The sequence below is a fragment of the Phyllobates terribilis genome, unplaced genomic scaffold (assembly GCF_046119375.1).
Source record: "Phyllobates terribilis strain yellow unplaced genomic scaffold, ASM4611937v1 Scaffold_1__5_contigs__length_1240528914, whole genome shotgun sequence".
Taxonomy (NCBI): Eukaryota; Metazoa; Chordata; class Amphibia; order Anura; family Dendrobatidae; genus Phyllobates; species Phyllobates terribilis.
In genome coordinates, this window is record NW_027362761.1 from 257,391,581 (window position 1) to 257,416,102 (window position 24,522).

Consider the following 24,522-nt stretch of genomic DNA (forward strand, 5'->3'; position numbering starts at 1 on the left):
GGAGCTGAAAAATGCAGCAAACACGCAGCAAAAAACACACCAAAATCTGTGTTTTTGATGTAGCTTCTTTCCTGCCAAAAGATCAAGTATTGCTGTAGAAAAAATACACTGAAAAAATGCCTAGTGTGAAAATAGCCTTGGTATGTACTTAAAACTGCACAATGTCTCCCCACAGATTCCCTCTAAATAGGCCAGAGTCCTAATTGTGAACACTGGCAGTGGAGCGAGGTACAGAGAGCACAATTTAATGTAACTGTATATTAAACTGTATTTAATGTAACAAAGTGCAGAGTGCAAAGAATTAATAACACGTACAAGCTGTGAGTGGCGGCACAGACACCGAATATTTAAGCCTAATGAACTTCCTTCACTGTCTCATCAAGAGCATTACTACATTGCCCATTGTTACCATTCTAACAGGACACTCAGAGAATACACACTGCCTCAAACATAAGGGGACAACAAAAGCAGTTTCTATATGCCCTAAGGTAATAAGGGTAAATAAACAATTCACCTTGAAATTTGCTATATTTCAATCTACAATAAATATAAATAATTATTTATTCCGTTATTAAACTGGTTTAAGAAATGTGGCCACTATATCAATATATAAACTTTAGATGCTACATGGCCACAATGTAAGTATATTACAGATTTACATACAATATATACATGACCACTATGTAAATATATCTTAAAGTTACAGTTAAATACAGATTGCATCAATATATAATAAATACAACATTAGGGCACATAAATATGCAAATAGTGTTCTCCCTACAAATTGAAGTACCACCTACACTAGAATCCTTCACTTATAAATAGCACCACACGAAAGCTTACCTTTAATGCAATAGTTCAGCCCATTTTTAACCTCTCCCAGGGGCATATATGAAATACAAACAACATATATATGACACATTGAATAGAGAACTTAGTATCTCAAATAAAAGGAATAATTAATACAGTAGCATTCAAGCCCTTTAATTTAACTGATCTCATCTAAAAAATCCACTGAGCCTCTTTGTGGAGATGATAATTGTCCCAATTACCTCCTCTCATTGGGTCTTTCTTTTTTAAAGACTTGAAAGGTCAGGTCACATCTGTTTTGAGGGTGTGGCTGGTCTCTGCTGGCCGGGTTATCTCTTCACAATGCACACTGACAGTGCACTGTGTTGCCGACTCGTTACTTCTAATTAGAGTTGGCAAGCGAGAGCATTGTCAATGTAAAATGAGAAGAAGATTGCACAGTAATAAGAGAGCTCTTACTGATCATACATCAGAACTTACAGCATCTCGCCCGATAATCGCCCGAGAATCTCACTGTTCGAGATGCTCGGCAAATACTTCCAGGATGCTCGAGCGGGAGCTTGAATCCCCACCCCACTTTTGGCGCTGTTTAGACAGCAAATAAACAGGCAGGGATTGCCTGCCACTCACTGAAATACTGTAATCATGTTGGTTGTGGCATTACAGTGATTGACTGGGCGCATAGCGTCATCAGATCTATATAAGACCCGGTGACCCTATGCTCGTCACAGTATACCCTTCAAACAGGAAAATAGGGAGAGGTGCTGTTGAGCTATGGAGAAAATTGGCTGTTTATTTAGTTAGGTAGTTGGTATTCCAGAGCAATATATATACATCTCAACTAACAGTCCTTCAAATGACTAATCTAGATGCATATTAATAATCCTAGTGATAGCAGGAGTTAGGCAGGCAGAGTTTGTGGCGAGTGTACAGAGCAGAATAGGGTTCATTGCACGTTCTGTTTGCTGCTATTACTGATATCCATAGCCCTAGATATCAGGGCTAATATTCTTTTTGCTCTTAATCCTGATTACTTGCTTGAAAAGCAATATAATGCACCTTTTTTCTGCTCCATTTGCTTGTTAGCAGCATACAGCCAGATTTGTTTGTTTTTAGTAGCAATGCACCTGCATCTCAGGTGATCCGATATTACTGCTGTAATAATCGTGACATTTTTTGGAGCGTGCCAAATATTACACTCCATTTAAAGTCTGTCAGTTGTGTGTTGCTCAACCTATTCACACTTGGTCGCTGACCAATACCATACTACGAGGCCACTGCCTAAAATCATGGTCATCAGTCGTGATCTGATATTACTGCGGTAATAATTGTCACAATTTTGGGAGCGTGCCAGATATTACACTCCATTTAAAGTCTGCCAGTTGTGTGTTGTTCAACCTATTCACACTTGGTCGCTGACCAATATCATACTACAAGGCCACTGCCTAAAACAGTGGTCATCAGATGTGATCTGATATTACTGGAATAATAATCGTGACATTTTTGGGAGCTTACCAAATATTACACTCCATTTAAAGTCTGTCAGTTGTGCGTTGTTCAACCTATTCACACTTGGTTGCTGACCAATACCATACTAATAGGCCAATGCCTAAACCGTGGTCATTAGACGTGATCCAATATTATTGCGGTAATAAACGTGACATTTTTGGGAATGTGCCAAATATTACACTCCATTTGAAGTCAGCCAGTTGTGTGTTGTTCATGCTATTCACATTTGGTTGCTGACCAATAGCATAATACAAGGCCACTGCCTAAAATCGTGGTTATCAGACTTGATGTGATATTACTGCGGTAAAAATCGTGACATTTTTGGGAGCGTGTCAAATATTACACTACATTTAAAGTCAGCTAGTTGTGTGTTGTTCAACCTATTCATTTGTTCGCTGACCAATATCATACTACAAGGTCACTGCCTAAAACCGTGGTCATCAGAAGTGATCAGATATTACTGAGGTAATAATTGTCACATTTTTGGGAACGTGCCAAATATTCCACTCCGTTTAAAGTCTGTCAGATGTGTGTTGTTCAACCTATTCACATTTGGTCGCTGAATATTACCATACTACAAGGCCACTGCCTAAAACTGTGGTCATCACACATGATCCAATATTACGTCGGTAATAATCCTGACTTTTTGGGAAGTGTACAAAATATTATACTCCATTTAAAATGGTGACATGCATAGCAAGGATAGCAGTGCAAAGGGGGAGGGCGATGTAGCACAACAACAGGCAGGAACAAGCAATGGGTTGGCCATAGACACAAGGTGGGCAATTGTTCCCCGGAACACCAAAACGAGGGAATTTTTCAGTCTAGCTGTAAGGTCTTCCTGAGTCTGGCTTTTTTTTAAAGATTGTCCAGTTAACCCCAAAAAGGTAATTTGCATCATCTGCCATGCCAGCATCATCAGGGGCAGCAAAACTACTAGCCTTACCACCACCAGCATGCACAGGCACATGACAGCAAAGCACCCGACTATTTGGACCGAATGCCAGGGTCCAGAAACAGAGCCTGCGGGTGACACCACTGCCTATTTCGCTGTTGTACATGCACACCAATCCCCTGTCCATGGCGCAGGTGAAGATGACTCCCGCCCTGCACCTGTCATTTCACACTTGCAACCACCACCATCAGAAACCACGTCGACGTCCTTGTCCCAGCACAGCGTTCAGTTGTCCCTACCCCAGTCCTTTGAACACAAGTGAAAATACGCAGCCAATCACCCACAGTCCACCGCACTAAACTGACACATTTCTTGAATGCTTGCATCATAAATGTTGCCTTTTAGGCTCGTGGAGACGGAATCTTTTCTCAACCTCATGGCGGCGGCCGTCCCTCGGTACTCGGTTCCCAGCTGCCACTATTTCTTTCGGTGTGCCATCCCCGGCTTTCACAAGCACATGTCCCATTAACAACACAGTTACTGGGAAGGTCCACCGAACCACGGACATGTGGACAAGTGCTTATGGCCAGGGATGGTACATCTCATTGGCGGCACACTGGGTTAATAGAGTGGAAGCCGGGACCCAGTCGGACCTTGGGACAGAACATGTCCTGCCAACGCCAAGGATTACAGGCCCTGGGTCAATCAGGGTTGCCCCCACATTCTGCCCCCTGCACCTTCTCTTCCTCTTCAGCCTCCATCTCCAAAATTACCACATCAGTAGCTGGAAGCACTGCAGCACTGCAGCACTGCCTCGTCCAAGCGGCAACAGGCACTGCTGAAGCTAATATGCTTAGAGGACAAACCGCACACTGCTGCAGAGTTGTTGACAGCTGTAACAGTGCATGCAGATCTGTGGCTGTCACAGCTAAACCTAGGCCAGGCATGGTCGTGTGCTACAATGGCCGGAACCTGGTGGCGGCTCTGAGGCTAGTCATTACTTGTATTCGTGTTCCTCTTGAATATTAATTTTGTGGTTTGTTAGATTGCTGTTTTCATATTGTGGACATTATTGAGTGGTTATATTGAGAAACTCCTTCTGTTTTGTAGGATTTATTATCCTTATAACTGTCCCCCTGAGTTGGTTGAAGAACTTCCCACCAAACTGCAAGAAGTTGTGATGGAGAATAAATTCCTAAAGTGAACTTAAATAGTTACTCACAGCCAATGTTGTGAGGTAGAGAGCTGTATGATGCCTCCACATAAAGGCTTGCCAATAATGTCACAGATAAAGAGCGTCTGATATAGGAGGGATAGCACAGGAATATTAATATAGAATCAATATAAGGTGGCGAAAATAAGTATTTGATACACTGCCGATTTTGCAAGTTTTCCCACCTACAAAGAACAGAGAGGTCTGTAATTTTTATCATAGATACACTTCAACTGTGACAGACAGAATCTAAAAAAAATCCAGAAAATCACATTGTATGATTTTTACAAAAATAATTTGCATTTTATTCCATTAAATAAGTACTTGATGCAATAAAAAACTTAATATTTGTAATATTTGGTACAGAAACCTTTGTTTGCAACTACAGAGGTAAGATGTTTCCTGTAGTTCTTAATCAAGGTTGCACACACTGCAGCAGGGATTTCGGCCCACTGCTACATATGGATCTTTTCCAGATCTTTCAGGTTTCGGGGCTGTTTCTTAGCAATATTGAGTTTCAGCTCCCTCCAAAGATTTACTATTGGGTTTAGATCTGGAGATTAGTCAGGGCACTCCAGGACCTTGAAATGCTTCTTACGGAGCCATTCCTTAGTTGCCCTGGCTGTGTGTTTTGGGTCATTGTCATGCTGGAAGATCCACCCACGACCCATTTTCAATGCGCTTACTGAGGGATGGAGGTGTTTTTTCAAAATCTCACGATGTATGACCCCACCGATCCTCCCTTTAATACAGTGCAGTCATTCTGTCCCCTTTGCAGAAGAGCATCCCCAAAGTATGATGTTTCTCCCACCATGCTTCATGTTTGGGCCTGGACATGTGCTGGCATAAGCAGGGGGACCTTGTGTGCCTTGCAGGATTTTAATCCATGACTGAGTATTGTGTTACAAATGATAATGTTTGAGACTGTGGTCCCAGCTCTCTTCAGGTCATTGACAAGGTTCTTCTGCGTAGTTCTGGGCTGATTCCTGACCTTTCTCAGAATCATCCTTACCCCACGAGGCGAGATCCTGCATAGAGTCCCAGACTGAGGAAGATTGACAGCCATCTTGTGTTTCTTCCATTTTCTAATAATTGCACCAACAGCTGTTGCCTTCTCACCAAGCTGCTTGGCTATTGTCCTGTAGCCCATCCCAGCCTTGTGTAGGTCAACAATTTTGTCCCTGGTGTCCTTAGACAGATCTTTGGCTTTGGCCATAGTGGAGAGGTTGGAGTGTGATTGATTATGGGACAGGTGTCTTTTATACAGGTAACGAGTTCAAACAGTTGCAATTAATACAGGTAATGAGTACAGAATAGGAGGGCTTCTTAAAGAAAAACTAACAGGTCTGTGAGAGCCAGAACTCTTGCTGGTTGGTAGGTGATTAAATACTTATTTCATGCAATAAAATGCAACTTTATTATTTAAAAATCATACAATGCGATTTTCTGTTTTTTACTTTTAGATTCTGTTTCTCACAGTTAAAGTGTACCTATGATAAAAATTACAGACCTCTCCATTTTATGTAGGTTTGAAAACTTGCAAAATCGGCAGTGTATCAGTTACTAATATCCTGTGTTAAACTCCGTATGCTTAAGGTAATAGGGATTCCTTTGAGTGGGGTAACCCCCTTATGACTCTTTTGCAAACAATAGAAAGTTGTTATTCGAGGATGGTTAAGATAGAGAAATATCCACTCAGTTTTGTCAATCAGTCCATCCCTCAAAGCTCCTTGTAACATCTCTCCCAATTCTCTCAGGAAAATTGTAGTAGGATCCTGATCAAATTTCTTTTACCATTCAGAATTGCTCAGTAAAATGCTTGATTCCTACCTCACTGCTAGAGTAAAGCGGTTACCAATGTGATGCTCTATAGTTGTAATGAGGTATGGAGTGGAGGAAATATTCAACCACTTGCCTCTACTATGCCTTGAAAAAGTATTCTTACCTCGTGAACTTTTCCACATTTTTTCACATTATATCCACAAACTTAACCCTTTCACCCACGAGCCTGTTTTCACCTTAATGACCAGGTCAATTTTTTCAATTCTGACCATTGTCACTTTATGAGGTAATAACTCTGGAATGCTTCAATGGATCCCACTGATTCTGAGAATGTTTTTTCATGACATATTGAAATTCATGATCGTGGTAAAATGTATTCTATTTATTTGTGAAAAAATCGGAAATTTGACAAAAATTTAGCAAATTTAGCAATTTTCAAAATTTTAATTTTTATGCCCTTAAATCAGAGAGTTATGTCTCACAAAGTAGTTAATAAATAACATTGCCCACATGTCTAATTTACATCAGCACAATTTTTGAAACATCATTTTTTTTGCTGGGAAGTTGGAAGGGTTAATAGCTGACCAGCAATTTCTCATTTTTCAAACAAAATTTACAAAACCATATTTTTTAGGGAACACATCACATTTGCAGTGACTTTGAGGGGCCTATATGACATAAATGCCCAAAGTGACACCATTCTAATAACTGCACCCATAAAGGGTGCTCAAAACTACATTCAAAAAGTTTATTAACCCTTCAGGTGCTACACAGGAATTATTGGAATGTGAAAGGAAAGAATGAACATTTACCTCTTTTTCACAAAAATGTAACTTTATACCCATTTTTTTTATTTTCACAAGGGTAACAGGAGAAAATGCACTATTCAATTTGTTGTGCAATTTCTCCTGAGTATGCTGATACTCAATATGTGGAGGAAAACTACTAGTGTTGAGCGAGTATGTTCTGTTCCGAGTATGCTCGGGCCGAGCTCCGAGTATTTATAGCTGCTCGGTGATATGTTTGAATCGCTCCCATGTGCATGATTTGCAACTGTTTGACAGCTTTAGTACTTGTGAGGAATGTGTAAGAAATAGACATTCCTCACATGTAATAAAGCTGTCAAACAGTTGCAAATCATGCACACGGGAGCAATTCAAACATATCACCAAACAGCTGTAAATACTCGGAGCTCGGCCCGAGCATACTCGGCGAAAGGGTTAATAGAACATACTCACTCAACACTAAAAACTACTGTTTGGGCACACGGGCAGTGCTCAGAAGTGAAAAAGCGTCATTTGACTTTTTGAATGCAAAATTTGCTGTAATCATTAGTGGATGCCCTTGATGTGCCTAAAGAGTAGAACTCCCCCCCCCCCCCCAAGTACAAGCTAACAGGTACTGTCTCTTGTAGGGTGTAGCGTTGAAGTTAATTTAATAATTACTATGATGTCACCATAATTTTATTTTTGCTTCATAATAATAAGAAATTACTTTAAACTTACAGCTTTTTTTCAGTGCCTGCTTAATATCATTGTTTCGTAAACTATAGATCACAGGATTGATCATATGGGTGATAACAGAGTAAATCAGCGATATAATTTTGTTGAAGTTGAAAGTATTCGTCCTTGGCCTGATATATGTGAAGATTGTGGTGCCATAAAATATAGTTACAATTATAAGATGAGAAGCACATGTAGAAAAAGACTTTTTACGATCATCAGCAGTTGTGATCTTCAGTATGGTCAAAATTATTTTTATATAAGAAATCATGGTCAACAAGAAGGAGGTTAGTAAAACAACTGACCCCAAAACAAAATTGATGATTTCGATGCTGTTGATATTTTGACACGCAAGATCTAGTAATGGTACTGAGTCACAGAAGAAATGATTTATAACGTTCGAGCGGCAGAAAGGGAGACTAAATACAAAACTAGTTGGAATAAGTGGTGAAAATAAACCAGCTAACCAGCAACCTCCAGCTAGTTTAATGCAGACTTTTCTATTCATGATTCCATTATAATGAAGAGGATTACAGATAGCAAGATATCGGTCATATGCCATAGAAGTCAACAAGAAGCATTCTGTGCTACCTAAAACGAAGAAAATGTACAACTGGGAGAAACATGCATTGAAGGAGATTGTTTTTTTACTTGACAACAGGTTGTCGCAGAGTGCATCTTCTTATAGTCACCACTGTACTTACGAGAGCTTCAATCAGCAAGATATCTTGAGTAAACAGTATTTACTTCATACTGGTTAAACATGAGATACAATTCAGTGTCACACAGTCCGTGTGCTGCTGACATAACACATTCAGGAAAAAAAAGGAAACACAGGAAGTAAGAACAACCAACAATTGAGAGCTTTTCTCCCACCATAACAGCAAGCATATAACTTTACACACTATCGTCATCTGCTGTCTGGTTAGTATAAAGTCCTCCTTTCACTTATAATAAATTCTAATCTGTTGCATATGCCAACACCCTTTCTCAACAGTAAGGACTTATTCAATCAAACCCAACTTTTTTATTAGTCTCTGGTGTTTATCAGCATTCAACGCCTTCGTGAAGATGTCTGCTGTCATTTCTTCAGTAGGACAATACTCTAACTTCAAGACTCCTTGTTCCTGATGATCTCTCAAGAAATGATATTTCACATCAATATGCTTGATTCTTGTATTGACTCTTTCCATCTGAGTAAGAACAAGACATCCTTGATTGTCCTCTTTCAGTTTTGTTGGTTCCAACTGTGGTTGTCCTAATTCTGTCAACCATTGTCTTAACCACAGTACTTCTTGACTCTCATGTGCTGCGGCAACATATTCTGCTTCTGTTGAAGACAGTGTCACAATTAACTGTTTCTTACTTGTCCAACTTATTGGTCCACCTGAGAGAAAAAAAATATGTCCACTGGTAGATCTTCTGTCAGTTGGATCTCCAGCCCAATCTGCATCAACATATCCTGTTAAAATGCAATCATCACTTGTGGGTCATTTCAGCTTAACATTGCTAGTTCCTTTCAAATAACGCATTACTCTTTTCACGGCATTCCAATCAGCTTTATTTGGTTTTGATACCTTTCTACTCAGGATTCCTACTGCTGCTGCGATGTCTGGTCTTGTAACGGTCGCTAGATACAGTAGTTTTCCTATTGCTGTTCTGTATTATTCATTATTTGGTAGCATATTTTTTTCATCTCTTTGAGATAATTAGTTTCCATTGGAGACTTTACTGTTTTTGCATCCTTTAATCCAAATTTTTCTGTTATATCTTGAATCATGTGATTTTGATTCAGTAGGAAACTTCCGTCTTCTTCTCTTTCTACCTGTATTCTTAGGTACTGTTTTACATTTCCCAAGTCTTTGATTTCGAAATGTTGCTTCAGGAATTTTAGAATGTTTTCTTTATCCCTTTCTTGTTTAAAACAAATCAAAATGTTGTCTACATATATGAGTACATAAATCCATCTATTAATCAGCCTTTTTGTGTACATGCATGGATCAGCTTTGCTTCTTTGAAATTTTTCATTTGTAAGTACTGCCGTGATTTTGTCATTCCACGCTTTAGCTGCTTGCTTTAAACCATATATGCTTTTCTGTAGTTTGCAAACTTTGTGTTAGGCGCCGGGTGCTTGCTGGATCAGAAATGGGTTCTGAATCATCAGTGGATTCTGTGGTCTCTCATTCTGGTTCAGCCAGGGATGATGCTGCTCAGCATTACCATCGGTCCCAACGTCTAGCCAATGCACGAGAGGTACGAGTGGTATCTTGTGTTTTTGTGCCTAGCAACATGAAGCACAGGTTGCGGAGAGAGACTAGGCCACCGCAGCCTAAGTCTAAAATGCATCGCACTGAGCATGCCCGTGACATGGCGCAACGTGATTGGTGGTTCAGGAACCAGCTGACCCGGTGACCTGGCACCGCCTGATTGGTCACAGGCGACGTCACCAATGGTGCGACAGTGGGGCAGGGCTTAGTTTTTAAAGGTCCGCCCACAAACATGGTGGCGCGCTCAGATCATTTGAGCTAGTTGCTTGGTTGTGCACGCATCTCTCTTGAGCTCCTCTAAGAGCCATATTGAGCGGGTCGGCTCAGTCTGGTAGCATGCCGGCTGAGTGCATGAGTACCTGGCGGAAATCACTCCCGCACACTAGCGTCGTCTCCTATAGCGTAGCGCCTGTACCATAGACAGGGCTACTGCTCCTAGTCCGGTCACATGTCTCCCTGCGGTTCTTGGAGATAGTGTGAACCCCGGAGTCGGTTGCTTTCCTATTTAATAAAGTGTTTGCAACCGTCCCCCTAACAGTATTTGAGCGCCAGGGTCTTGCCGAACATGGCCGACAACCAGCAGCTGCAGCGTTATATACAGCAACTGGAGAACAGACTCAAGTCTCTGGAACAAACGGTCCCGGTTGCTGATACCACTGCACTAGCTACCCAGGCGGCTTCTCTAGCAGCCAACATGATAAACTCGGCTGCCACCGCTGCAAGTGCTCCATTACCCCGCTTTGCTCTCCCGGAGAAATTTTCTGGGGATAGTAAATTTTGCAGGGGTTTTATAAATTTATGCTCCATTCATTTGGAGTTGATGGAGGCACGATTTCCTTCCGAGAGAGCCAAAGTGGGTTATGTTATCTCGTTGCTCTCCCACAGGGCTCTGGAGTGGGCTACTCCACTGTGGGAGTGGAATGACCCGGTTGTGGCTAATGCAGGTCTTTTTCTTAAGACCTTAAAAAGCGTCTTTCTGGGGCCTCAGGTCACGCATGATACGGCTCTTAAGCTGCTTGCGTTGACCCATGGTTCGGTCACCGCCAGCCACTATGCCATTCAGTTCAGAACCTTCGCGGCTGAACTGGATTGGCCGGAGCGGTCGCTGATCCCGGTGTTTTGGAGGGGGCTGGCTGGGCACATTAAAGATGCTCTAGCTACCAGAGAGATTCCAACCTCTTTGGAAGAGTTAATTACACTTGCTAACCGAATTGATCTGCGTCATGCAGAACGCAAGTTAGAGCTGGAGTTTTCCAGACCTCGGTTTTGGTTGGCACCCGCTTTCTCTAGGCCTATCTCCAAACCCGTGGTTTCCAATCCGGAGCCTGAGTGAGGCTATGGACATTTCCCGGACTAAGTCTAAGTCCCCTCGTTCCAGACTCACACATCCCCTGGAGTACCCCGTTAATAAGGTCTCCAAGCAGTCGGAAAACGAGAGTGTCTAACCGCCGTTGGAGGGGGTGTGTTAGATTCAGGGGTCTCGTCCTCCAAATTACTTTATGAGGTGACGTTGTCCTTCGGAACAACCGTGGTCACAGCCAAGGCGTGGGTGGATTCTGGAGCTGATGGCAACTTTTTGTCTGCAGCATTTGCCCAGAGATATGCCATTCCTATGGGCTTACTGCCTAGGCCAATGAACATCAGGGTGGTCAATGGGTCCCTGCTGGATACACAAATTACCCACCAGTCTGTTACTCTCACCCTGTCGTTTCCTCAGGGTCACTGGGAGGTTATCTCCTTCCTTATTATCCCCGGGGGATTAGATGAGGTGTTATTGGGCCTTCCTTGGCTACGCCATCACTCTCCACACATTGACTGGTGTACAGGGAGAATTTGGTCCTGGGGTAAAGACTGTGTGCCCCAGTGTATGGTTACAGCTGCTCGAGGAGCAGTCTCTGAGCCTCCTTCCGACTTGTCCGCTCTGCCTGTGCAATACCGGAGCTTTGCGGATGTCTTTTCTAAAAAGGCTGCTGAGACTTTACCTCCCCACTGACCGCATGACGGCCCTATTGACCTGGTCCCCAGTACTGAGCCTCCTCGCGGTAGGGTCTACCCTCTGTCTGTACCCGAGACCCAGGACATGTTTGATTATATCAAATAGAATCTGGCTCGGGGGTTTATCAGATAATCGGTCTCTCCTGCGGGAGCGGGGTTTTTCTTCGTTCAGAAAAAAGGGGGTGATTTGCGTCCCTGCATTGATTACAGAGGATTAAATGCCATCACCATCAAGAATAAATATCCTCTGCCCCTTATTTCTGAGCTGTTTGACAGGTTGCGAGGGGCTCATATTTTCACTAAACTGGACCTGCGAGGGGCATATAATCTGGTGCGAAGCCGTGAGGGCGACGAGTGGAAAACAGCCTTTAACACTCGTGATGGCCATTACGAGTATCTCGTCATGCCTTTCGGATTATGCAATGCCCCCGCGTTTTTTCAAGATTTTGTCAACGATATCTTTCAGGATTTGCTGCTATCTTCCGTGGTAGTCTATCTTGATGATATTCTTATTTTTTCCCCGGACCTCTCCACACACCGAGAGGATGTTCGCAGGGTTTTCGAGTGATTGCGAGCAAATTCCTTGTACTGTAAGCTGGAGAAGTGTCAAATTGAACGAGAGTCATTACCGTTCCTGGGCTACATCATTTCCAGTAAGGGATTGGCTATGGATCCACAAAAGTTGGTGGCGGTACAGAACTGGCAGGAGCCCCATTCTCTTAAAGCGGTACAACGCTTCATGGGCTTTATTAACTACTACCGGCAGTTCATACCACATTTTTCCACCCTGGTGGCTCCCTTAGCCGCTTTAACCTGAAAGGGTGCCAATACCAAGGACTGGTCTCTGGAGATATCCGAGGCTTTCCGGGAGATTAAATCCTACTTTGCTAGAGCTCCCATTCTCCATCGCCCGGATGTGGACAAGCCATTCTTCCTGGAGGTTGATGCCTCTTCTGTCGGAGCAGGAGCGGTTCTCTCCCAAAAGAATGAACAGGGTCGGACAAGACCATGCTTTTTCTTCTCCAAGACCTTCTCTCCAGCAGAGAGGAATTATACTATTGGTGACAAAGAATTGCTGGCCATTAAAATGGTTATTTCAGAATGGAGGTACCTCTTGGAGGGAGCTAAGCATCCGTTCGTGGTATATTCCGATCACAAAAATCTGTTATACCTACAGACGGCGCAGCGACTTATCCCGAGGCAGGCCAGGTGGTCTCTTTTCTTTTCTCGGTTCAATTTCTCCATCCATTTCTTAAAAGGAGAGAAGAACCCTCGGGCGGACGCTTTGTCCCGGTCCAGGGATATGGCTGAGGATGAGGACGAGCCAAGGCTCATTGTTCCGCCAGAGTGTATGTGGACGCTTGCTCCAGTGTCCCTGAACCAGGTTCCTCCCGGGAGGACGTTTGTTCCACCAAATTTACAGAATGAGGTACTGTCCTGGGCACATGCCTCTAAGATCGGAGGTCATTTTGGGGTCAAGCGTACCACAGAGCTTCTCCAACGCTCATATTGGTGGCCTCGGCTATCCCAGGATGTTAAGGAGTATGTCCAAGCATGTGTCTCCTGTGCGAGAAATAAACCATCCCGTCAGAAGCCGGCTGGTCTTCTTCATCCGTTACCCGTGGCGGATAGACCTTGGGAGCTGGTTGGGATGGATTTTATTGAGGAGTTGCCTAAGTCCCGGGGAAACACGACTATATGGGTGGTGTCTGACCATTTCTCTAAGATGGTTCACCTGGTCCCTCTGCCTAGGGTTCCTTCCTCCCGGGTTCTGGCATCACTGTTCATTCGTCACGTTTTCCGTCTCCACGGGATGCCTGATACGATTGTCTGTGATCGGGGACCACAGTTTTCCTCCCGGTTTTGGAGAGAATTGTGTAATTTGCTCGACATTGAACTAAATCTTTCCACTGCTTATCACCCAGAGACCAATGGTCTGGTGGAACGCACTAACCAGACGCTGGTGACATACTTGCGCCATTTCGTTTCGGCCAACCAGAATGACTGGTCGATATTGCTTCCCTGGGCAGAGTTTACCTTAAACAACGCAGTGGCGGATTCCACGGGTCAGACTCCGTTTCTCCTAAATAATGGCCAACATCTGCGAGTCCCGGTTCCTATGCCGGTTTCCTCTGTGAAACCTGGGGTCAGAGATTGGGCTCAGGAGGCGCGGGAGGTTTGGGATCATACTCAGGAAGCTATTTTGGCTTCCAAGAATCGGATGAGAGAGTCGGCTGACGCTCATCGCCGTCCAGCCCCCGTATTCTCCCCGGGCGACAGAGTGTGGCTCGCGGCTCGCAACATTAGGGTACGCGGGGAATCCGCTAAGTTTGCTCCCCGTTTTATTGGTCCTTTCAGAATCCTGGCCCAAATAAACCCCGTAGTGTACCGGTTACAATTACCTCGACATATGAGGATTCACGACACCTTTCATGTGTCGCTTCTCATGCCGGTTCGTCTGACCAAATTTTCGGAACCCCAATCTGCTCCAGACACCAGGGGTGATGATTTTGAGGTACAGGCGATTGTGGGGTCTAAGATAGTTTGGGGGAAAAATTTTTACCTCGTACACTGGAGAGGTCATGGATCTGAGGATCGCTCCGGGGAGCCTGTGGACCACATTCATGCCCCCCCTGCTCATTGAGGAATATGAGCGGCAAGTGGAGGGGGAGGTTAGAAGGGGGGATAATGTTAGGAGCCGGGCACTTGCTGGATTAGAAATGGGTTCTGAATCATCAGTGGATTCTGTGGTCTTCTGTTCTGGTTCAGCCAGGGCTAATGCTGCTCAGCATCACCGTCGGTCCCAACGCCTAGCCAATGCACGAGAGGTACAAGTGGTATCTTGTGTATTTGTGCCTAGCAACATGAAGCACAGGTTGCGGAGAGAGACTAGGCCACCGCAGCTTAAGTCTAAAATGCATCGCACTAAGCATGCCCGTGACATGGCGCACCGTAATTGGTGGTTCAGTAACCAGCTGACCCGGTGACCTGGCACTGCCTGATTGGTCACAGGCGACGTCACCAATCGTGCAACAGTGGGGCAGGGCTTAGTTTTTAAAAGGTCTGCCCACAAACATGGTGGCGCGCTCAGATCATTTGAGCTAGTTGTTTGGTTGTGCACGCATCTCTCCTGAGCTCCTCTAAGAGCCATATTGAGCGGGTCGGCTCAGTCTGGTAGCACGCCGGCTGAGTTCACGAGTACCTGGCGGAAATCACTCCCGCACACTAGCGTCATCTCCTATAGCATAGCGCCTGTACCGTAGACAGGGCTACTGCTCCTAGTCCAGTCACACGTCTCCCTGCGATTCTTGGAGATAGTGTGAACCGCTTTAGCGCCAATCCCCATAGCGTAGCGCCTGTATCAAAGACAGGGCTACTGCTGTTCCCACGGTTGCACGTCTCCCTGCGGTTCTTGGAGATTGTGTGAACCGTCTTACCCTTCCGTGTGCTTTAACACGAAGGGCTAAGATTGTTGTTAGGTGCGTCGCCGGTCGCTCTCCCTCCATGCAGTTAACGGAGATAGAGCGTACCGCTATACCCTGTCCGGTGTGAAGTTAACACGGAAGGGGTATCTTTAGTTGGTTGTCTTCCCTTCTCACTCGGGAAGAGTTCGGCAGCAGTCCACAAGGCTGCATCGCGGACCCCGGGGTCGGTTGCGTTCCTATTTAATAAAGTGTTTGCAACCGTCCCCCTAACACTTTGTTTGGATTTCTTTCATCTTTGAATTCTGGAGGTTGTTCCATGTAAATGTCTTCTGTTAAATCCCCATTCAAAAAAGCTGTCTTTACATCCAGATGTCTCAGTTCCATCTGTTTCATTGCTGCAACTGTAAGTAAAGTTCTTATTGTAGTGTGTTTGACAACTGGAGCAAATGTCTCATCATAGTCTTCTCCATATTTTTGAGAATACCCTTTAGCTACGAGTCTTGCTCGGTATCTTTCAGCTGTGCCATCTGTTTGGTATTTTACTTTAAAAATCCATTTACATCCTATGGCTTTTCTTCCTTCTGGCAAATCTGTTAGTGTCCATGTATTTGAATCATGCATGGATTTAATTTCTGTTTCTGTTGCTTCTATCCATTTATTAGCTTCTTCTTCAGGAAGTTTAGATATGTCTTACCAAGAGGTAGGCTCATAGATTTTTCTTATGCTTGTCTTGTATGAGAGACGTTTTGGTGGTTTTCCATTGTTCTCTCTCATTGAACGTCTTGGTTCTGTGTCTGTTTGTAGTTGTGATTCTTCACTTTCAGTATTTTGTTCTTCATTAATTTCTACTTCTTTCTCATCAGATATTTCTTCAGTTATGTCACTATTGTTTTTCTCATTTTTTGTTTCAACTGAAATCATAATGTCTTCATTTAAATTTTCAATGAATGTCACACTGTTACTCACCGTAACTCTGTCTGTTTTGGGATCTAGGATTCTATGTCCTTTGCAATTTTCACTATATCCAACGAATATTCCTTCCATGCATCTGTTTTGAAGTTTGGAACGTTTTTCTGTTGGAATGAATATAAAAACTTTACATCCAAAAACTTTTAAATGATTGACACTTGGTTTCATACCTTGCCACAGTTCATATGGAGTTTTCGTCAGTTTTCTGGAAAAAAATCGGTTCTGCAAATATGTAGCTGTCATTGCTGCCTCACCCCAATATTTCTCTGGTAGTTTAGAATCCGTCAGCATACATGTTATCATTTCTGTTAGAGTTCTGTTTTTCCTTTCTGCTACTCCATTTTGTTCAGGTGTGTATGGAACAGTTTTCTGGTGTTCTATTCCATTTTGTCTTAAGTATTCTTCTATTCTGTGACCTGTAAATTCACCTCCATTATCACTTCTGATGACAATTGGCTTCCTTTGAAATTTGTTACTTGATCTTGTTACATAGTCTACAAGTTTATCAAAAACTTCACTTTTGTTTTTAATTAAGTATGTGACTGTGTATCTTGAGTAGTCGTCTATAAAAGTCAACATGTATCTATTGCCTCCTGATGTAGTCACTTTCATCGGTCCACATACGTCAGTATGCACCAAATCAAGTGGTCTTTTACTTTTCATCTCACTTTCTTTTGGAATAGATATCCTTGTGGCTTTGGATTTTATACAACATTCACATCTTACGGTAATTGAGCAATCTGATATCTTTAAATCTTTTGTCAGTTCTTTTCTCTGTAGCTCCCTTATACTGTCAGGGTGTCTATGTCCTAGACGTCTATGTCACATGTGAATACAGTTTTTGTGATCATGTGTACATACCTTCATCTGTTCCTTTGGTGTGTCAAAATGATATAATTGTTCATCTGCCTTGACTTTGATGATCACCTTGTTTCCTGCAATAATTGCACACTCATTGTCTTTGAATTTTACTGTAAGTCCTTTTGCTGTTAAACGTTTCACAGATAATAATCCGCCTTCCAATTTTGGAACATACAACACATCCTGTACAAGTATCTTTGAATCTTGTCCTAACTTGTTTGAACAATTTAGCATACCTTGTCCGATACCTTCTGCGGTTATTTTACTTCCATCTGCAAGATAAATGGCTTCTTTCTTATCTAAATCAAGATCAGTAAAGAAATTCTTGTCACTTGTCATATGACTCGTTGCTCCTGAATCAATAAACCAACCAAGTGATGATTTTTTGACTGTTACTTTAAATGTGCCATTCCAATTATTCTCACATGAATCGGAAATTGTGTTTTTTACTTTCTGTGTATGCTTTTTATGTTGTAATTTTTGTTGTTCTGCTTTCCATAAGGTACAGTCTTTCTTTAAATGACCTTTTTTCTTACATCTGAAGCATTCTCTTGTCTCTTTGTTATAGGGTTTTTTAAACTCTGTAGCTTTAAGAGCATTTTCACTGTACTTTTCAGTAAAAGAATCATTTCTTTGTTCTTTTCTTCTCTGATATTCATCTATTGGAAGCGGAACAAACAGTACAATCCCCTTCAACTGCTCCCGTGCACCTTCACCGTGGCTCTAGAGCATTCCCGCCCTTGTCCTCTTGCCCACAAATCGAAATCTTCGTTAAATTAGTACGGGAAGATTTTTCCAAATTGGATACTAAGATCCATTCCGATAATTTATCGTTACCCCTACGCCGTGCGATTAAAGAACTACAAGGTATGAAAAATATAGTAATTAAAAGAGCAGATAAGGGCGGGAATGTGGTTATTTGGCCGGTGGAAATGTATGAGGCGGAGGCCTTTAAACAACTTTACGAGGCAGACAAATATAGAAGACTTGAAAACATTCCATTGAATGCATTTCGTAAAGAACTGATGGATCTGATCGACGACGGATTGGAATCTAATGTGATTACATCGAAAATGGCGGAGGCATTAATACCAGATTTTCCAATCAATCCTACCTTTTATCTTTTGCCTAAGGTCCACAAGGACCCCCGTTGCCCTCCCGGTAGACCTATTGTATCGGGGGTGGGGGGTCTTTGTGGACCCGCCTGTAGCTTTATTGACTTCTACCTACAGCAGTGTGTTGAGACCCTCCCTTCCTTCATTAGGGATACTACTGACATCCTTAGAAGGCTTGATGGTGTTATGATGGAGGATGATATGTGGCTGGTCACCTGCGACGTGGAGTCCCTTTACACGTCTATACGGCATGACCAGGGAATACAAGCTGCAAAATTTTTTCTTAACATGACAAACCTGGATCCTGAACTTATTGGATTTATACTAAATCTATTAAAATTTATTCTTACACACAATTATTTTTTGTTTAAGGACCGCCCCTTCCTACAGCTCCAGGGCACTGCAATGGGGGCGGCTTGTGCGCCCTCATATGCAAATTTGTTCCTGGGCCTGTGGGAGAGGGATACGGTCCTTAATACCCCAGGTAATGATGCAGTGGTTCTCTGGTCACGCTATATAGACGACGTGCTATTTATTTGGCAGGGCTCCACGTCGCAGTTGGAGATGTTTCTTAATAGCCTTAATAATAACGAATGTAATATCAAATTGACCTGGAAATATAGTCAACAACAAATCGACTTTCTGGACTTGCTGATTTCCAGAAACTCAGACAACACGCTTGGCACAGACATCTTCCGTAAAGCCACATCAACCAATTCACTACTTAATTTCTCCTCATCTCACCATCCTAAGCTTAAGAGCTCCATTCCTATCGGCCAGTTCTTAAGGGCACGAAGGATCTGTTCAAGTGAAGATAGGTTTATAAAACAAGCTAATGAACTGACCAGAAGATTTCATAATAGAGGTTATAGACAACATGATATTCAGAGGGGACTGTCTAGAGCAATAAATACCACTAGACATACCCTTCTAAGCGCACCTTTAAGATCCTATAATAAACAGAGATCTGACCAATCTAATGTGAGCCCGAGATTTATCTCAACGTTCAATGCTAATTGGAGGGGAGTCAAGGATATCCTATGTAAACACTGGCCTATCCTCCTGACAGATAGGGATTTATGTAACAATTTGACACCTCAGCCACTCATTACCTGGCGTAGATCACAAACATTGGGAAATTTACTATCAAAGAGTCACTATATACCCCCCGGCAATCGTTTCATTTTTGGCAGCAGAGGCCCACCATGGGGTAGTTTCCCTTGCAGCAGATGTTCTGTTTGTAAATACATCCCAAAAACATTAGAATTTGAGAACTCTAGGCACGATAAGTTCTTTAAAATAGTACATCATACATCATGCGATACCGTAGCAGTGATTTACCACCTCACCTGCCCCTGTGGATTGATTTACGTGGATATGACCACAAGGTTATTCAAAACCCGTATTCAAGAACACATTCGCGATATTAAAAATGCGATCACATGTCAAGAACCCGGGTTACTTAAAACCATTCCTAAGCATTATTATGAAGCCCACCAATGCAATCCCAGGGGCATGAGAGTTTGTGGTATTGACCACATCTCGCTCGGTATCAGAGGAGGCAATGTTAAGCAGAAACTGCTGCAAAAAGAAACACGTTGGATTACAGTGTTGGATACACTTGCCCCCAAGGGTCTCAATGAATACGTTAGCTTCAAGTCCTTTCTGGCTTAGATAGGCTGTGTACTTATATTTTAATAGCTGTTCACTTTTTAACTGTTTTATCTGCCTCGTCTTAGGTATATGACTCACGTGACGTTGTTCTTTCTGACTGATGGTGGAATGCCATGCCTAATTCCCATAATCACCAATATGGACTTCATTCGTTATACTTTACATCTTAAATCTATTGATTTGGACCTTATTCTTCCGGCTGTAAGAAAATACTCCGAACGAAGAAAATAACATTCTCTACTATGAACCGGAATAGCGATACTATGTGACACATCGAGTATATCTCATATCTATCGACTCGGACCTTCTCTTGGCCCTAAGTAAATATTCCGGATGAAGAAATTAACATCTCCTGTTGAGAACTGGAATAGTGTTATTACGTGCTGTATTGAATACCTATGCCACGTTTGTATGGTTATACGTACATACATGTATGTTAATATTGGTGTGCATGTGTATGTACATTCATATACAGGATCGATATTTTTATATATATAGTCGATGCGATACATTTATGCACAAATGCCCTGTATATCATTAGTATACCACGTATACACTACTTTGAGGATTATAGCTGCTTATACGTATACATATATTGATAATTGAGCACCTTTATCCTCTATTTGGTATGTCCACATATGGCTAATTGTCTATTTTTATTATCATTATTGTTAACTTTTTATGTTAACAGTATTAGTTATTTATATTCATATGACTCCACCTGATACCAGCTGGGCATACCTTAGATTATTATGGGGATATATGATTACTAACGAGCAGGCTTCTTTATATATTCTGACACTTTCTTTATATATGTTTTGACACTTTCTCTCTTGATGCTGCCTGCTGCGGCTCATGGGCGTCCCAGGCACCTCTGGACTGGCCACCCACCTGTTGTCCGGTTGTATGCCCCTGTTTGCTGCAGCGGTCGGTATCTAATCCTCCTCCTTGTTGCATCTGATCCGGTGCATCATTAGTATCTGGGACGGGCCTGGGTTGCCATGACAGCGGGCCGGTTGTTATTACTTCCGCCCTGCACTGCATGACGTGCTCGGGGCCCGCCCGGCTGCCTGGAGAGGGTGTGGCATCGGGACTCACTCGATGCCCATTGGTCGGGTTTCACGTTGAGTCATATATATAGACCTACCTACACATCACAAAGCCACGCCTCCTGACGAAGCTATCAAGGCGAAACGCGCGTCGAGGCGCGCTATCAGCTCCCTGTCAGCTGTGCCTGCACACCGCACCTTCAACATGTCTCTAGGTAATGTTGTTTGCATTTATACCTAGTATTTTCTATAACCCTTAAGACACTTACATATTTATATAGTGTTACTTTAGGGGTTATTAACTTTCTGGCTACCTAAATGTATCAAGGAGCTCTGGTATATACCGCTGATTCGTGTTTGTTTATATGCCAGGTGCCTAGTTGCTACCATTGATGATATTAGAATATCACTGCAGCCCTATTCTATACCACTGCTCTGACTTCTATAATATTGACCATTTTACTAAGTAGTATTATATGATATCTGTAGCACTTGATCTTAGTCAGTCTATATGTACATGCCTTATACATGTTTGGTTGGTGTTTGGGGCAGCTTATAGGGATATTGTTTCCTTCTTCTGCTTATATTCATCTACCACATCCAGTTATGCCTCTTATGGAAACCACTTTTTACTAGTTGTAATTTTATATTCTGATATTTGTCCTATTCTAGATTTAATAAATTGTATAACTATTTAATGGCTTTTTTCTCTGGCTGTCTTTTCTCGGGATTGGGTATCCATCATTTGGTTGCTGGTTATTTTCCCATATAATCCCCCTCTTTCTTGGTTTTATGTTTTCATTAAGGGAAACATTTCAATAGGTTTTGTATTCATCTATTAGTCTTGTTTTCACAAAATCTAATGTAATGTCAGTTTCTGGTCTCGTCTCAAGGGCATTTATCAAGGCTGTATACGAATCTGGTAAACTGCACAATAATATAGCTGCTACATGACTATCTTTAATGTCTTCACCAATAGATCTTAGCTGTGATATAACTTCCATCATTGAGAATATGTGCTTCTGCATGTCGTCATTTGCACTCAATCTCACACTGTAAAGCTTTCTTAATAAAAATAACTTGTGATTCAAGCTAGGTCTTTCATACAGTTTTCTTAATTCTTCCCACATTCCTTTAGCTGTTTCTTCATTTCTTATATGTATTAATTGAGCATCATCCACTAATAAGCTAATGGTGGCTCTCGCTTGTCTATTCTTCTTATCCCATGTCTGATTATCTTGATCTGGTCTTTCTGTAACAATTACTTCCCATAAATCATCCTTAGATAACAACATCTCTACTTTGAATTTCCATAACTGATCATTTTCACTATTCAGTTTAGCTACTGTGAATTTCAGTTCTGTGTTACTCATCATCTTTATATAGTCTTACTTGTTTATAGAGTTGTACTGAAAATATTCTCCTGTTTTTTCTTCTTGCTGATAGTTCCTGTATGTCCTGTCTGTGTTGAATTCTCTGTAATTATATCCAGCTCCTGGGATCATGAATTCCACTGTCACTCTGTATCTGGATTTATTTCCTTCTGTTTACAGAGCTTATCTGTGTTCTCCGTTATCTGGGGTTATAAACCAGGATCCTCTTGTAGTGCGGGCCTGTAGTGTCTGGGCTTTAGTGTCTGGGTTCCGGCCTGGGCCCATAACCTGTCGCAGAGTGCATCTTCTTATAGTCACCACTGTACTTACGAGAGCTTCAATCAGCAAGATATCTTGAGTAAACAGTATTTATTTCATACTGGTTAAACATGAGATACAATTCAGTGTCACAAAGTCCGTGTGCTGCTGACATAACACATTCAAGAAAAAAAAAGAAACACAGGAAGTAAGAACAACCAACAAATGAGAGCTTTTCTCCCACCATAACAGCAAGCATATAACTTTACACACTATCGCCATCTGCTGTCTGGTTAGTATAAAGTCCTCCTTTCACTTATAAGTTCTAATCTGTTGCATATGCCAACACAGGTTAGACAACATATTAGGAACAGTGACAGTGACGTAACTTATCTCTAAAACTGAGAGGTTAGTGAGATAAAAATACATAGGAGTATGAAGATGATAATCCAAGTGGATGACCACAATCATAACGGCATGCTGTGTGAATGTCAGGATATACATCACCAAGAAAATAATAAATAAAGCCAACTGGATCTCCTTGACATCAGAAAATCCAAGAATGATGAACTCTTTCACTCTTGTGCAGTTTGCTGCGTTCATTATATCTGATTGGTAAAGAAAAAATACGTTCAACAAATTTCCAAAGTTCAAAAATGCACAATATATCTAGCGAATACTTTCAAACTTTATAGGGCACCAAGCACCTTATGTAATTAAATGGCCACATACAGTAATTATTCACAAAAAGCTGGAATGGATCACAATATGGATTTAAAGAGGATATTCAAGATAAGAAAAAGGGTCTGCTTCATTTCCAGTAACAGTGGCTCTCTTGTCCATGGGTTGCATATGGTTTTGCAGTTAAAGCTTCATTTGCTTAAAGGGTTATTCGTATCTTATAAATTAATTGCATATGTCATATGAATGGACGGGCTGCAGCCAGTGTTCCCTCCTAGCTGTGCTCACTGCAAAGGAAACGGTTAAAACAACATACTAATGAGGAACTATGAGCCCAACAGCATCTCTACCTATCAAGGAACCATAAGTGCACCACTTAAAAGAAACTGTGGTCGCAGCACTGATTTAGTGCATAGTTCTCATGTAAGTTTGCACTGCACAGTAGTATTCCCGGCCATTTGGTTGTGGGCACTTTTTATAGAATGTGAAAAACTCTAACTTTTTGCTCAAACAACCCTCTTTTTGTGCTTTATATGCACGTTCACCTAGTTTGTAGTGATTTTCTATAATAAATGCATATGTATGTGCCCATTGTGTTTGCATATTTAATTTTAGATAACTGCAGGTTTAGCCACTTAGTGACGGAGCTAATTTTGCCCGTAATGACCAGGCCAAATTGTAAAAAAACTGACCAGTGTCACTTTATGAGGTAATAACTCTGGAGCGCTTCAACGGATCCCACTGATTCTGAGAATGCTTTTTCGTGACATATTGTACTTCATGATAGTGATAAATTTTGGTCAATATGATTTGCGTATATTTATGAAAATATAAAAAATTTGACAAAAAATTGGAAAATGTAGCAATTTTCAAACTTTAAATTTTTATGCCCTTAAATAAGATAGTTATACCACACAAAATAGTTAATAAATAACGTTTAACACATGTCTACTTTACATCTGCATCATATTTGAAAGTTAGAGGGGTTAAAACTTAAGCAGCAATTTCTAGTTTTTTTCAACAAATTTACAAAACTCATTTCTTCAGGGTCCCATTCAGATTTAAATGGACTTTGAGGAGATTATATATTGGAAGCTCCCCAAAAGTGATTCTAAAAACCACACCCCTCAAATATTTCAAAAAT

The 24,522-nt window shown here is 41.9% G+C and overlaps 1 protein-coding gene across 1 annotated transcript; it reads right to left on the bottom strand.

The window, feature by feature from the left end:
* Positions 1-532: 532 nt before the first annotated feature.
* Positions 533-23,300, bottom strand: LOC141257349 (olfactory receptor 6Q1-like). The gene is made up of 3 exons (XM_073671855.1): positions 23,045-23,300; positions 7,715-8,389; positions 533-537 (listed from the first exon to the last, which is right to left on the bottom strand). The coding sequence occupies exons 1-3, from the start codon at positions 23,298-23,300 to the stop codon at positions 533-535; spliced, it is 936 nt and encodes a 311-aa protein (XP_073527956.1).
* Positions 23,301-24,522: the final 1,222 nt, after the last annotated feature.

Coding starts and splice junctions, on each gene's coding strand:
- LOC141257349 (XM_073671855.1), bottom strand. CDS start 23,300: ATGAACGCAGCAAACTGCACAAGAGTGAAAGAGTTCATCATTCTTGGA. Junction 8,390..23,044: donor TAATATGTTGTCTAACCTGT/GTTGGCATATGC, acceptor GACTATAAGAAG/ATGCACTCTGCGACAACCTG.